The sequence below is a fragment of the Protomyctophum bolini genome, assembly GCF_963924005.1.
Source record: "Protomyctophum bolini genome assembly, chromosome: 8".
In the NCBI taxonomy this organism is placed as follows: Eukaryota; Metazoa; Chordata; class Actinopteri; order Myctophiformes; family Myctophidae; genus Protomyctophum; species Protomyctophum bolini.
In genome coordinates, this window is record NC_137869.1 from 34771193 (window position 1) to 34785261 (window position 14069).

The 14069-nt window shown below is 41.3% G+C and overlaps 2 protein-coding genes across 2 annotated transcripts in view; one reads left to right on the forward strand and one right to left on the reverse strand.

Moving 5' to 3' along the window:
• Positions 1 to 302: 302 nt before the first annotated feature.
• Positions 303 to 9661, reverse strand: ntmt2 (N-terminal Xaa-Pro-Lys N-methyltransferase). The gene is made up of 4 exons (XM_080771155.1): positions 9277 to 9661; positions 6485 to 6657; positions 3264 to 3519; positions 303 to 2206 (listed from the first exon to the last, which is right to left on the reverse strand). Exons 1-4 carry the CDS (start codon positions 9554 to 9556, stop codon positions 1920 to 1922), a joined length of 996 nt encoding a protein of 331 aa, XP_080627281.1. The 5' UTR covers positions 9557 to 9661; the 3' UTR covers positions 303 to 1919.
• Positions 9662 to 9902: 241 nt separating this feature from the next.
• kifap3a (kinesin-associated protein 3a) overlaps positions 9903 to 14069 on the forward strand; it is a 41755-nt gene continuing 37588 nt past the window's right edge. The window contains exon 1 of the mRNA XM_080770233.1: positions 9903 to 10027. Coding sequence (XP_080626359.1) covers positions 10002 to 10027 — 26 coding nt within the window. The 5' untranslated portion in view covers positions 9903 to 10001. The remainder of the gene's footprint in view (positions 10028 to 14069) is intronic.

Genomic DNA, 14069 nt, shown 5'->3' on the forward strand with positions numbered 1-14069 from the left:
AGGGAGGAACAACTGCGCTCCACTCTCCTAGGGTCCGGGCCCACCATTCCCGTCGAGCGCTTACGCACGCAAATGCTGAATATTTGAGGCGACTCCTGGATGTGTTTTATGCAGACAACATCTGACAGGCCTGAACTGGAGCCAAGGCAGATATGAAAGCAGGCAGTGTCTGTCAAAACCAGGAAATAATCACCTCCCATCCACCTCAGGGGCCCAGCTGAAAGTCATTAACCTAAACAATGTGCTGCTTCTACTGTTAGTTTGAAGAAAATAATAATACTTAGGATAATTATCATTGAGAGGATCTCAATTATCTTATGTTTTTTAGTTCCCTCTGTGGACGATTGCAGTGTAGTAGTCGTCAGGGATGTGGATGGGCCAACCTGTAGGAATATTTGGAGAAAAGTGGTCAGTATTTATGTTCCTGCCTTGATTATAATGGCCAATGGTGATTACCCATTTTAAATCCTATTAGCCTTTGTTTGGAACACAAGATGAGAAACATCATCTATGAAAGAACATTTCAAAAATCATAAAACTAGATCCATATGCTTGCTGAGTTGGAAAGACATTTTGTAGAGCCTCATTCGTTGTGAGCCAAGCCTTGAAATTGAAAGACAATGTCACCAGTTAAGAGAGACTTCTTCAGTTGAATTTAATTAAATCAAATATATCATCCACCAAATTGTACTGTCATTGTTCCAACGACTCCTGCTCCAAAGCCTTTCTGGTTTACAAAAAAATATTGGGAGTCTCTACAGTTGAGAAATACTGCAACATAGCATATACGACATCTTTGCGTATCAGCTGATTAAAATCTTGTCGTCGAAAACTGTACCACACATTAAGTACAGATAATATAAAAAGGACTATGTCTATGAATTTGCAATTTTACAGGCAAAGATATAATACATACTGTGCTTATGTAAAACATGCCTATGTACAGCTGACCAAGAAGCGAAGCTCCATTTATACTTAGTTGTGCGCCAACGTCACCTAATGAAAATAGCAGATCTACAAGCTTGACGTGAGCTTGTAAATGAACTATTTCTGTTATAACAGTCACTCAATAAATGTGAATGCAAAAATAATACATGCACATACATGTACATAAGTAGTAAGTACACATAAAGTACCCAAGGCTACACACACAAAATAGTGTGTACACCCCGTCCAAAAAACAAAACAAAAAAGAGAGCTAGTCAGCAATATAGTCAAAGTAACAAGGTTTTACGTGCATCTAACATGATTCATATTGATTATATGAAATTAAATGCAGAGAAGGATTTGTTATGTAATGAAAATACAAAAATATACATAAATTATAAATGATCTGTTATTCACAGTAAAACATTTTGGTTTTACTTAAAAAACTAAAAGAAAATATTTAGTTTAAAGAGGAAATCGTACTTAAGCCAGACACTGTACACTTCAGTACTATTCTGAAACCATGAACAATGGCCTCTCAGAGTAAAAAAGAAAAAAGAAATAACTCAGGCACTCCAGGCTTTGTCTGTTCTCTGACTGACAGACTAATCTGGGCAGTATACTTCAAAAGAAGTCCATTTTTTTTGGCATGCCGATAGCGAAGAAGTTCTCTGCGGACATCGTTTTATACTCAATGTGGTTTTCGCAAAAGAAAGAAATATTCTGCGAGGAAATCCGTGTGTTCGTTTTCTCCGCAATCATGTCTCTTGTTTCCACAAGAAGTATGCAGTATGCTGCCCACTCTAATAAAATAATATGGCATGATATCATATGGTATGGTACGGTATGGCATCTTATGGCTCTAACAGTATAAAATGTAAAATCTGTTTTAGTGTGAATTTCCCTTTTAATTGCCTTCAGTTGGAGCCGACGATGACCTACTATTTTATTTCTACAGTGCAATATCCTAACTCCTGACTTGATGATCTCCTTCACTTCTTCTCCTTCTCCTTCTCCGGCACCGGCACCATGGCGACCATCCAGACGGGAACCATGACTTCCGGTAAGCCCAGCTGCTTCTCCACGGCCAGCACCTCCAGGCCGGCCTTGGCGATGATGCTCCGCATGATGTCCAGGTGGCGGGTGATGCTGCTATCAACAAAGTCCAGTTTGCAGCCCTGTCGGGCCATGTTGTCCTTCAGGATGATGACACCGTTGGGACGCAGGCTCCTCTTGCAGCGGAACAGGAAGTTACACAGGTCCTTATCAGTGAGGTGGCCTGGGGAGACGGGGTCAAAGCATGACCAACTATAGCCAAACTAATTCAAAATGAATTCAAAACAAAATCACAATGTAACTAAAGGAAATCACAATCTAGCTAGCACATAAACCCCAACAAGAAAACCTTCACAACTAAAAATTAGTCACAATAATAATAGTTATAAATTATAATAATTAATAGTTATATTATAACTAATAATCAGATCTGAACTGTAGCAGTTGGCTTCGTCAAATATGTCATGGTGATACACAGTATATGTGCCTTTTTAACCCATTTTGGGTACCCCTTTTGGTGTTTCAAGCATTCCGTTATACTTTAGCTATTGAAGTGGCGCGCTATGAACTTAGGTCTGCTATTTTTGAAAAATCATAAAAATGCGGCACAGATCTTTGAATAGGTATATATTCTTTCAGAGTGAACTTTTTTTTTTCAGGCCTTAAATGGGTTAATAAAGTACTGTATGCCCAGGTTTTCTTTTGCTTGGTGAAAGTGTGACAGGGTTCACTCTGTGAAATGAGGGGCATGTGACTGTCTGAGAGGAGAGGAGGAGGAAATGAAGAGAGGGGATGGAGGCGGAGGGTTAGGAAGTCAAATGAGGCAAGAAAGGCACTACCTGGAATATCCTGCCTCTGAGCACTCATTTCAGGAAAAGGAGAAATAAATGCTAGTATCGTCTAAAATAAGACATGTGGGTTCGGGCAGTAAGTCAGGACTTCCAGTCTTCCACCCTTTCACATTGGCATCGACTGCTGGCAACAACTCTGAGGCACAGTAGGCTTGAAGCTATATCATATAGCTGCAATGTATAGTTCCGTAGTTCCACACTCACCTGTATATAAATATATGCCCTCATAGAAAAAAGACCACCTCTGAGCTGAAATTATATGTAAACATTGGAAAGATGTACAGTATAACTGTATCTAAAATGCACTCAGGCACACATGTGTACACTTATCGTGCTCTCTTTCTCAGAGGTTCAAATGCACATCGACACAATGAAAAATGTGCACACGAAGACGCTGTACTTGACATAGCAAATGCGCCACAGACTTACATGCGACCCACTGAATCCAAATGACGTCGTATCTGTTTTTAGGCGGCGTCCACTCCTGCAGACCGTAGCAGTAGTACGTCTCGATGCGGTCAGCGTCGTCGCCAAGGTACTCCTCGTGTGCATGGAGCAGGAAGTGCTCCATCATGTCCGCCATCTCCATCTTCTCGAACACAGGCAGGAGGACACCTTTTGACACGCGGCCGATGCCACAGCCGCAGTCCAGGGCGCAGTGTGTGCCTGCCTTACCTATAGGAGCCTATAGGAGTCCACCAACAGAAGGGGGTGTATGTTACACATTCAAAAGTGCTGGAGATAAAACATTTCCAAGGATAAATACCATATAGGCCTACCATGTGTACACGTATATGGTGCCCACATGAAAAGTACATTGAAATGTCAATTTTCATGCTGCATGTTATTACAATAACTGTAAGTTATCAAAAGGCCTGATTCTTTATTTTCTATCTTGCCAGATGTCTGACCTCCCGTAGTTCAAAGAGCAGAGCACCAACAGGCACGCCTACAATACCTCAGGGCAAGGAACCGTGAACTTTAACATGAGAGAACAAAAAGATGCATAACTTGAATCACATTGCTTTTACTCCCTCTTCATTTTGTATTCTGACTTCACTTCATCCCCCCTGGAGTAAGAGGGGGGGGTCAGGGGCCCCATTGTGTGATTGTATGAAAGATGGGGCCCTGAGGAACTCTATGCTTGTTAGAGGTGGCTTCCTGGTTTGGGTGAATTACTGCCATATTGCGCCGTGCGCATGTACTTCAGTTTAACCTGGATGCACTCTAAATCTCCCCACCGTGCTCATTTTAATGGAGATGTCAGGTTAAGGAGCTAGGAACCAATAGAAGGCAGCCATGGTGAAGTTTGTAGAACACGATATATAGTTGACTACTTTCTAATGAAGAAGGATTTCATGATTTGTGGATTCTCTGCATGTTAATGGTATACTGTACTGCACTTCAGCGTATCCACATGCACCACTGCGCCCACTCATACAACCACAAACGCACACATACGCAAGACTATGGTGTGCAACTAGCCCACAATACAGAATAGTCTAGCTATGTTGTAGTGTATACAGTACTCGTTTGTGATGGCAATCCGGAAAGTGATTGGTCGAGTGGGGCAGATCGTATGTTGACTCTCGTTTTGTCGCATTACCCGGTTTGGGACACTTTGTGAGGTGAGCCTGTCCTTTAGCTATACGTTTGTAAATCTATGGTCTTTAAACCGTAGTAAATTTCACTTTTTTACGTGTACATTTGGGGGAGGGGAACACTTAAAGTGTGCACCTCCACGTCCAAAAAATGTAACTAGGGGAATGCCCCTAGTAATATTTCTTCTTAGTTTGGTATTTTTGTATAATAATTGTTTGCTAACTCGTAGCTTGACAGGACATGATGTCTCTAGACATGATGTCTCTAGAAAACAGGTGGACCTGTGCCTATGGAGACAGTACTACAAACCTTGTAGTACTGTATATGCAACACTGTATACCATTTCAAAGGATCATCTCATCAAGATTGTATGTTGTTGCAGAGTTCTGTTTGACATGTCAGATGATATGCTGATGACTGGGACGAATATCCACAAACTAGAAACCCCTTGACTGGAATGGGATTACAGAAGGCCTTGCAAGGTTCTCTGTTGTAACATGTGTGCTACAACGAGCGTGCATGTATGGTTCTAATTAGTGTCTGAAGCTGTCAACTTGTGTCAAGGTCACAATGATGGACAGATGCAATAGTATTTCAGGACAGAGAGGTGCCAATCTCCAGGCACTGGGCATGTGTATTGTGAACACGATACTCCCAATATTTTGTCAACGGAACAGTTTTAAATTTGGTCTGCTTGTGTTTACATTAGCATTAGAGGCTAGGCTTCGCACCAGACACAGCACAACAACATGCATTTCCTTTCCTTTTAACATCCAGATGCTAGTAGCTTATAATTAGATCTCTCATAGAAGTGACCCTATAAATAACCTGCCAAAACACATTCTGAATTGGCATGATTCCCATAATGCCCAGTAACCTACATTCACACACAAGCATAATTATGCACCGCCACCACACACAGATGCACGACGCCGCACACAAACGTTATAAAACTGTTGTAGTTATAGCTATGACATTACTGAATGTTTTTTATATAAAATAATGTGTGCTGTGAATCACCATGCTCGCTTAATCACAGAGAATGCATGGGTGTCTCTGTATTCCACAGAATACAAGATTATTACTCATTGGAACGGGTTCATGTGTTTGGTCCAAACGACAACCTACCTCAAACCCTCACCCTAACCCTAACCTCCCCCGGGGCAGCACACCTAAACCTAACCCCAACCCTCACCCTAACCCTAACCTCCCCCGGGGCAGCACACCTAAACCTAACCCCAACCCTCTCCCGACCCCCAACGCACCTCGGACCAATGCTCCTTCCAACCAATGCTCCGTCGGACCATAGTATGCCTCCCCATTGGAACTATATCCCCCCAGAAATCCCCCCCACAAGTAGGGTCAGCGTCATTTAACCCTAACCACACGCAACATTGTTGGACTAATGCACCGTTGGAATTACGAGCGGTAATTAGCTACTGTACATTGCTAACAGGTATCTCTTATTGCTATAATAAATAAAAGGTTACAGAATGTTATGTTAATACCCACGTTGTGGTGATCATGATCAAGATTACTCAAGTGTAAGTGATATCTTTTTGGTTAAAATGTTTCGCACTATTCTGATAGTAATCATTGCTATAGAGTGTTTGTTCAGGGGGTCTCCCCATATCTCCAGCTCTTTAATAAGACAGAAAACACATTTTCAGGTGGGTTGCCAATTTCAGTCAATCAGGAGCGAGTGCCCATTTAGCCGTTTAAGTGTTATAGTGTTTCAGTTCCAATTTGTTTAGGAAAGAGCTTTTTCGTCATGTTGCATCTATGACCTAGAACACTAACCTTCTCTATTTGAGAGTTCACCCAGACATGCCACTGGCAGAGCTATATTGAGCCCTCCATGCAGATGATATTTGATCTTTGTGTTGAATGCTACAGTGGACATTGATATGGATATACAGTAGAGTAGTGAGATGCCACAGCAGCACGTGTGCATGAGGAAAGAGGGAGACACACTCTCTTATTGTATTTTAGTGCTTTGATGCATTGAAAACATTCTTTTAGGAATGTTACCCCTGCTTTAAACTCACCACAAACCTGCTCAGAAACTGCCTGGACCCTTCCAGATCAACGTGGGAGATCTCCACAAAATCTCCCATCATGCCCTCCTCTGAGGCAGGCACATCCTCGTAGAACTTCTGAGCACGGTAGTAGAACTGTTTCTCACCCTTGATGTACTCGCAGGTGACTGGAAACAGCTTGACTGTTGGCAGAAAGACAGACAGTTTAATTGTTAGGACAGAAGAGGAGACAAATGTATACAGAACATGATTGTGGGGGTGTAGGGTAACGGTAATGAATCATCTGTGCATGTTGAAAATAACCTTCCCCAGCCTTGAACAACATTCATATTATTGTATGACATTGGGGTGCCAGTTATGGAGTTATGATCAGTGTTTACCATCTCATCAGAGATGTCGAATGATAATGACATATCAACTTGCAGATAAGAGAGTATTTTGTCATTCTAAGCCTCTGATCAGCTGCTATGATGGAAGGCAGCTAGTGATGTTCATCCTCACTGTTGACCATTCCTGTTCTTAGGTCACTGCAGAGCTTAATGAAGGACAATGGTTATATTTATTGTGAAGTTGACAAGATGCTATGATACATACTCTTATGAAACGACAACATCACTGCTGTATTATATGATGTATAAGACGGTAAGACCACAGTGACAAGGGTGTCAATCACTTGATACCAGAGAATAAACTACAGTCATTTTCATGGGACCTCTCACAAAAATGTATCCCTTAAATGGTAAATGGTGCATTTATATATATGTGCATAATATAATGCACAATCTATGTAAAGCGCCTTTAGACAAGGCGCTTTACATAGATTGTGCATTACATTCACCCATTCACACACACATTCATACACCGATTGCGGCGGAAGCCATGCAAGGTACCAACCAGCACATCGGGAGCAATTTGGGGTTCAGCCCAAGCACACTTGTAGACAGGAGGAGCCGGGATTCGAACCGCCGACCCATGGATCATTGGACGACCTGCTCTACCTCTTGAGCCACAGTCGCCCCTTAGACTGAATTAACTGTGTGCGTGTGTGCGCGCCCGTGTGTGTGTGTGTGTGTGTGTGTGTGTGTGTGTGTGTGTGTGTGTGTGAGTGTGGAGACAGGGTGTCACAGGGAACAGGATGTGCAGTGGCAGAATCCATGACGGAATGCATTCCCTCCATGAGTTTCATTTTAACCATAGCTCTATAAACATAATGGACAAGGCAAAAAGACAAGAAGGGGATTTTGACGCCTCCAGGCAATCAAGTATTAAAACAGCCCCCTCATCATGAAATATCTCAAGGTGTCATTTGGCACAGACAGCGTAGATTTTGATACAAGATAGGCACTAGAGGGACTGCAGCCGTGTGACCTCATAGCAGGGCTCTCAGAGGGAGAGCCTTGCTAAATATAGAAGCACAGAGAAAGACCACGAAGCAGGGAAACGTGAGAGAGACATGTGTCTGGCACTTCTTTGCCAAAGACGTGACGATGACACTATCCCTTTAACCTCTCCAAGCTGCATGGGTTGGCGAGGTTGACTTCTGACCTTCTGTGTGAACAAGATTACTTTGTGACGTCCAATTAAAGAATAAACTCTAACAAACTTTGTTTGCTCCTATTGTTCATTAAAGGGATAGTTCAGATTTTTACTTAAGCTGCATGAAATACTTGCCATTAATATAGTGGTTGCAACTGTATTAATTGATTGCCCGAGTCCCACTCATTTTATAAATGGGTCAACAATACAAATGACGTGAATTAATTTACTTTTAATGAGTGGTCCCCTGTGCCCCATTGACAATGTGTCAGCTAGTGTCTCTGTGAGCAGCTAAACTCTGGCATTGCTGGATCGATCAACATGACACTTTGCATGCACATTGCAGTAGGCCAAGGTAGAATCTCCACCCCAAATTCATCAATCGGCCTCATGGTACAATATTCAAAATGTTCCCATGTTTCACGTTCAAAACTTGCGGGAGAGATCCGTTTTGCAAGAAGTCACACAAATCATGAGTGCAGCGCCGCGCATCCGATACCTGTCAAACTTTGTACGCACAGCGCACACTCCCAGTAGGCCAAGGACCAACCACCACCCCACATTTTTCAAACCGGCCAGATGGTGGTGCTATAATAGCACACTTCCACACTAGATTTTCTGTCATTTTGCATTTTCTTCAAAACACACTTTTGAAAAAGAAAAAACTGCAAATGTTGTCCAAAAAGATTTAACCAGTATACATAATCTCTGGAGTCATGTGATCAAGATACATCAGTCTATGCACCATCAACATTCAGTATCATTTATTTCTTGCAGAGATTTCACAGTAGAATGGGTACATTTCAAACGAAAGCACAAGTCAATACAAAAACTGTTACTGTGGACGACACCATAATTAAGCATTACACTGTATCCATCTACTGCATGTCAAGGCACAGTTCATTTTCACAATAGATACAAAATTAGCTGCCTCAAAGCAGCTTCATTTAGCAGAATTCCAATACGTATACATTAACAATACTGTAACATCTACACTATACGATTGACATAACATATTTACGCGGCAGGACCTATACTGATGTCTTGCATTTCCCACTGCCATTGGTAACAACAATACCAAAACTATCTAGCCTGTGTGCAAAATTATGAGATTTTTGTATGTAATCTACATTCCTTTTTGTGTGGATTTGCCCATCTTTACAGCATGTACTGTAAGACAACACATACTACAATTAGCATGCAGTTATTCCAGTTATTCCCCCACAATTTGAATGTTTTACATTATAAAGTGAAACACTTCTTACCAATGGGAGTCTTCTCCAGGAGGTAAAGGTAGCTGGCAAAGAACTCATTCCTCAGCGTGTGTTGCAGATGGAAGGACATGCTGTGTTTACCCATCTCAGCGTCGGCCCCTTTCCAGCGGTCTTTCATGACTTGGTGAGCTTGCTGAGCCTGTAACAAAAGGTTGGCTGGTTTTTCAACGTATTCAGACTCCACAGAGCTATTGTCTGGATTTGAAACCGCTGCAGCTTCTGGATTTGAAACCGCTGCAGCTTCTGGATTTGAAACCTCTGCAGCTTCCATATTGACTATATGGCCTTGCGTCTCCTTTGGCTTAGTAGCTGAAGTTATCCACACTAAGAGAGTGTGTGTGACTCAGCCACAGCAGTAGCAGACGGCGTGTCTGTGTGGGACCCTATTGCACCAGCTGTTGCTATCTGTGTCCTGTGTAGAAGTCACTGGCAGTCTTGACGAAAGGCGATCAGGCAAAGATTCTTCACTTTGGGTGGTGCCGAGAAGGTCCCATTTTCACATCACCTGCCACTGACAGGGATGTTGACTTGGGGAGGGGTGAAAGAGGAAGCTTTTCACCCCTCAGCCAAGTAGATTGAGGTAGCCTTTGGTAGTCAGAAAGAGAGAGAGAGTAAAAAATCAATTGAATGGGTGACTAGTCAGCTCCTTTAAGAGCAAGGCATGCAGTGTGGCATGCCTTGCCACACTGCATGGCCATGGATCACTGCTTTAGGCCATGCACAAATACCAGCAGCGTATACAGTAAGTACCATACATCTGACCTCCAGCATTTTACGACCATGTAAACCGTGTTGCTATAATTAACATCATCATCATCATATCATGTTTGTATACAGTACATAATGCTACAGCCATGCTGTTCTCTATAGGCAAGATATGCATTCCAAGCAATCTATAGTAAGGATGCCCATGCAAGCTCGCTCAACATATTATATTACTAATAACTTTAAGGTTTAGTTTCTACTGTTACTAGGCAGAATAAGTACCCAAGACAGATTAGCATTAGCAACGACTGTGATAATGAATATAAGAACACTGGATCTCAAAGCGAGGTGTCATTCTATTTGGGGGTCCCCCCCAGCAAATCTTGTCTATATGGGTCCACGGCAAAATGCATATCACACATTACTCTCCAAAAATGATTGATTGCGTTTACATTTGACCCATAAATACTAGTTGAACATTAACACGTGGCTTTTAGTTTTTGGTCTAGTTCATTCAGTTCGTTGGGTTCATTTGTCATACTGTACATACCAGGCATGATCGCCTTGACCTCTTTGGGCTGGAGAATCTTTTTTAAGCAGAAGACTGAAGATGGCATGCACGAGACTCACATTTCTGTGACAAAGATACTAACTTCTGGACAACAGGCCTCAGATATAACTCGTGACTTGAGCATTATGTACTGTAGTGTCAGTTCTCTTTCAATCAATCACCACAAAGACTTATATTTCTGTCGCTCAACTGAAATTGTATTCTCAACAAGTCATGGTGTAAATTTAGAGCGGTGACGTCACCCATCACTTGGTGAACTGAATGGTGCTTACACAAGCAGATACTCCCAGGAGTCAAAGTGCACAATTTGCAGGTTGAAATAGCTTTTTTCCTCACTTGGTTTTCCTCACCATTTTCCTGACCTGATGTCCCTGTTTTGGGACATTGGGTATTTAAGATGGATTTACAAATACACAACGTGTCGCGTCAATAATTCACTGTGAGCTTGTAGCCTATTGACAAATATTTTGTGACACCATGGTAGGAGTAGGACAAATTATAAAATTGGTTTTAAGTGGTTAATCTCTACTCTTTTTACAGAATTTACCTCCGTAACATTTACCTGTACAAGACTTAGGTGGAATTGATACATGGTCAAGTTTTAAACTTCTTTGAATGAATAAAATGCTATTTTAACCAATCTGTATGGTAGGCGATAGCATGTTAATACATTTATACAATGTAACTAGCATATCTGCAGTGGTTGGAGGGAGGTGGTCTCCCTATATGTTGTGCTGCAACCCTGCTGTCTGAAGCTCACAAGTGCAGCTTGTGGGCTGCACTCACAGGATGTCCATCTTGTAGTCCGCAATTTCCTTTATAGGGGGATATATGTGACCATACCATTAACAGCCGCCTATATATGGTATGTGACCATACTATTAACAACCTATATAAGGCACATTTTTCATTATGCTTTAAGTACTGTAGCATGTGATGTGTAGGGGGTTTTCATGATTCTGAATCCATTCCAAGCATTAATTTTGCACAAAAAACATAGCCGTCATCACAAATGTGATGAGGTCAGAGTGCAAAACAAATTCTTCCAGTGGTAACAGTTTTATATACCGGTAAAACACAAAAATGTTGACACAACAAACTACAACATTTTTAAAATGTTTTCAATGGCATGTGTATTGTGTAGTTCACTTTTAGGGTGATGAGTCACACCTGTTGTGACTGGGGGTGGTTCCACCCTGGGGGTGGCACACTGTACAATGGGGCAACACAGCATTTTAAAGTATAGGGCCAAAAATAGCTGAACTATTTATGGCACGCAACACCGTTGTACGCTGGAGCATACATAAAACACGAGAGAACACTCAACAGTAACACAAAGATGATTTGTGTGACCCACTAAACAAGACGCTGTCCAGTCTGTTTCTAGTTGTTTAACCCACTTTCACTTTGACCTGAGATGAGATTCTAAAAATGTCTTCTACATCCTGACAGTTTTCTGAAATTTTCTGTCAGTCGTTCTTCGATAAAAGAAAATAGCAGACCTACAAGCGCGTAGCGCGCCACTCGGTGGCACACTATGAGCTTGTAGATCTGCTATTTTTCAAAAGCTAAAGCGTAACATAATGCTAACACCAAAAGGGGTTCCCAACACCATGTGCAACCCCACATTGAATATACAAATGTTCAGAACATAGTTTTCAACTTTTGAATGCCAGTTGGATCAAAAATAAATGGTTGTGTATAGGTTGACTGATAATGAAAGACAACTAAAAAATTAAGATAATTAAAGACAACACAAATCCTCAAAACCACATCCTCCGAAATGCAGAGGATTATTATTTTTTCTTTTTTATGTGTGTGGAAACTGACAGAGTATAAAGAAAGAGGACAGAGTGAGATGAGTGATGCATTTGTATTTATGCTGGGTCCCAGGTGTGGGGAAATAAAATGTTTTTAATGTTGAAAACCAAATAAAAATATATCTAGCCTATAGAGAATAAACACATTTTGAATTAAATGAAAAAAATAAAAAAATATATATACTCAAGTGAAGTAGGCTACAAATAATCAAAAGATGCATTTAAGCCTCACTATGTAACTTATAATGTATATGGGGGTGGTTGTATTTGGTCTCCCTGATCTTCTATTGAGACATTTAGATATGCATATAAAGGTAGACGCCTCTTCCGGCTCTGGGGCGTCTGTATCTCAACGGAAGGCAACATGGAGGCAACAGAAAACAGCCAGGTTTAGGTGAGAAAGTAGGTCAAAATCATGTTACCCGAGTCGCTGAATGAGTGCAACTTTTTTCAAGGCACTGTATATGCATTACGCCAAATGTATACTTAGGCATATGACACTGTCAAAAATGTGACTCTACAAGCTCACAGCATCGCAGCATGAACTATAGGTATTAGGCGCTAAGCACCCCTAAAGGTCTGACCCTAAAAACAACTCTGATAATTGCATTAACAAAAAAATTAGCTTCAATAACTAGTGTGTGTAAATCCTAGGGCCTGCACCAACTAGCAGGTTAGTTAGTTGTAGAACAGCACTTTCTTTGAAGCTATAGTTGTATTCCATAGCTGAATGTGCTTACAGTATATTCTGTATAGATACAGTGAGTAGAGCTCTGGTAAAAGGATAGCACCTTGGCCTAAACCGTCACACAAAATTTCCACTTCTAATCCACTGAGTTGCTGAAATGACAGACCGAGTCTACATTTATGTAATCAAACTTAGTTACGAATTTGCCATCAGAGTAGGTGTAAACAGGAAATTGAATCCTGCATTGCGTAATGCAATGCAAATAGGTGAACCGAAGACCCCAGTTAACATATTCATTTCCAGACTCCAATAGTTACATGGCCCTGACAGCACTGACTGACACGACCTCATGACCTCTGTGACTAAACCTTGCAGTCAGGACATCCATCATAATCTGTGGCACCACAGCAAGATAAAAGAGGCTGAACAGTTGTCTGGCAATATCTGCTTTGTAAAAAACCCCAAAACAAAACAAACAAAAGTACATTAAAACATATTAAACAGCTCTATTATATAATACTCTTATCAGACCTTTTTCACTACAGTTCACAGACCGGAAGATGTTTTTATTACCACTTCAGATGATCTCCCTCTCCACCAGCACACCATCTAGTTACTACATTATTGTAATGTGAATGAATCTAGTACATTCACATTACAATAAGGTTCAGGCGTGTCTGATAACTTAAAGCAGCACTGTACGCATTGAACTTTCCTCTTCTACCCTGGATTTTAACCTGCAGGTTTCCTACTTAAAGGGTTAGTTCAGATTTGTAGACATAAAGCTGAAATACAAGCTGAAATATACTTATTGTGCCTTTAATATAGTGGTTAAAGGTATTCATTGATTGCCTGTGGTGGAAGTAGCAACAATTTCCTATACAGCTTTATATGTCCAAAAATCTGAACCAATTAACCCTTTATGTGTAACTGCAACTTTCTTTTGGATAGTACAGTGCTCAGTGGTTTGGTTCTAAGGAACCTGTTTGTTCAAGGAAAT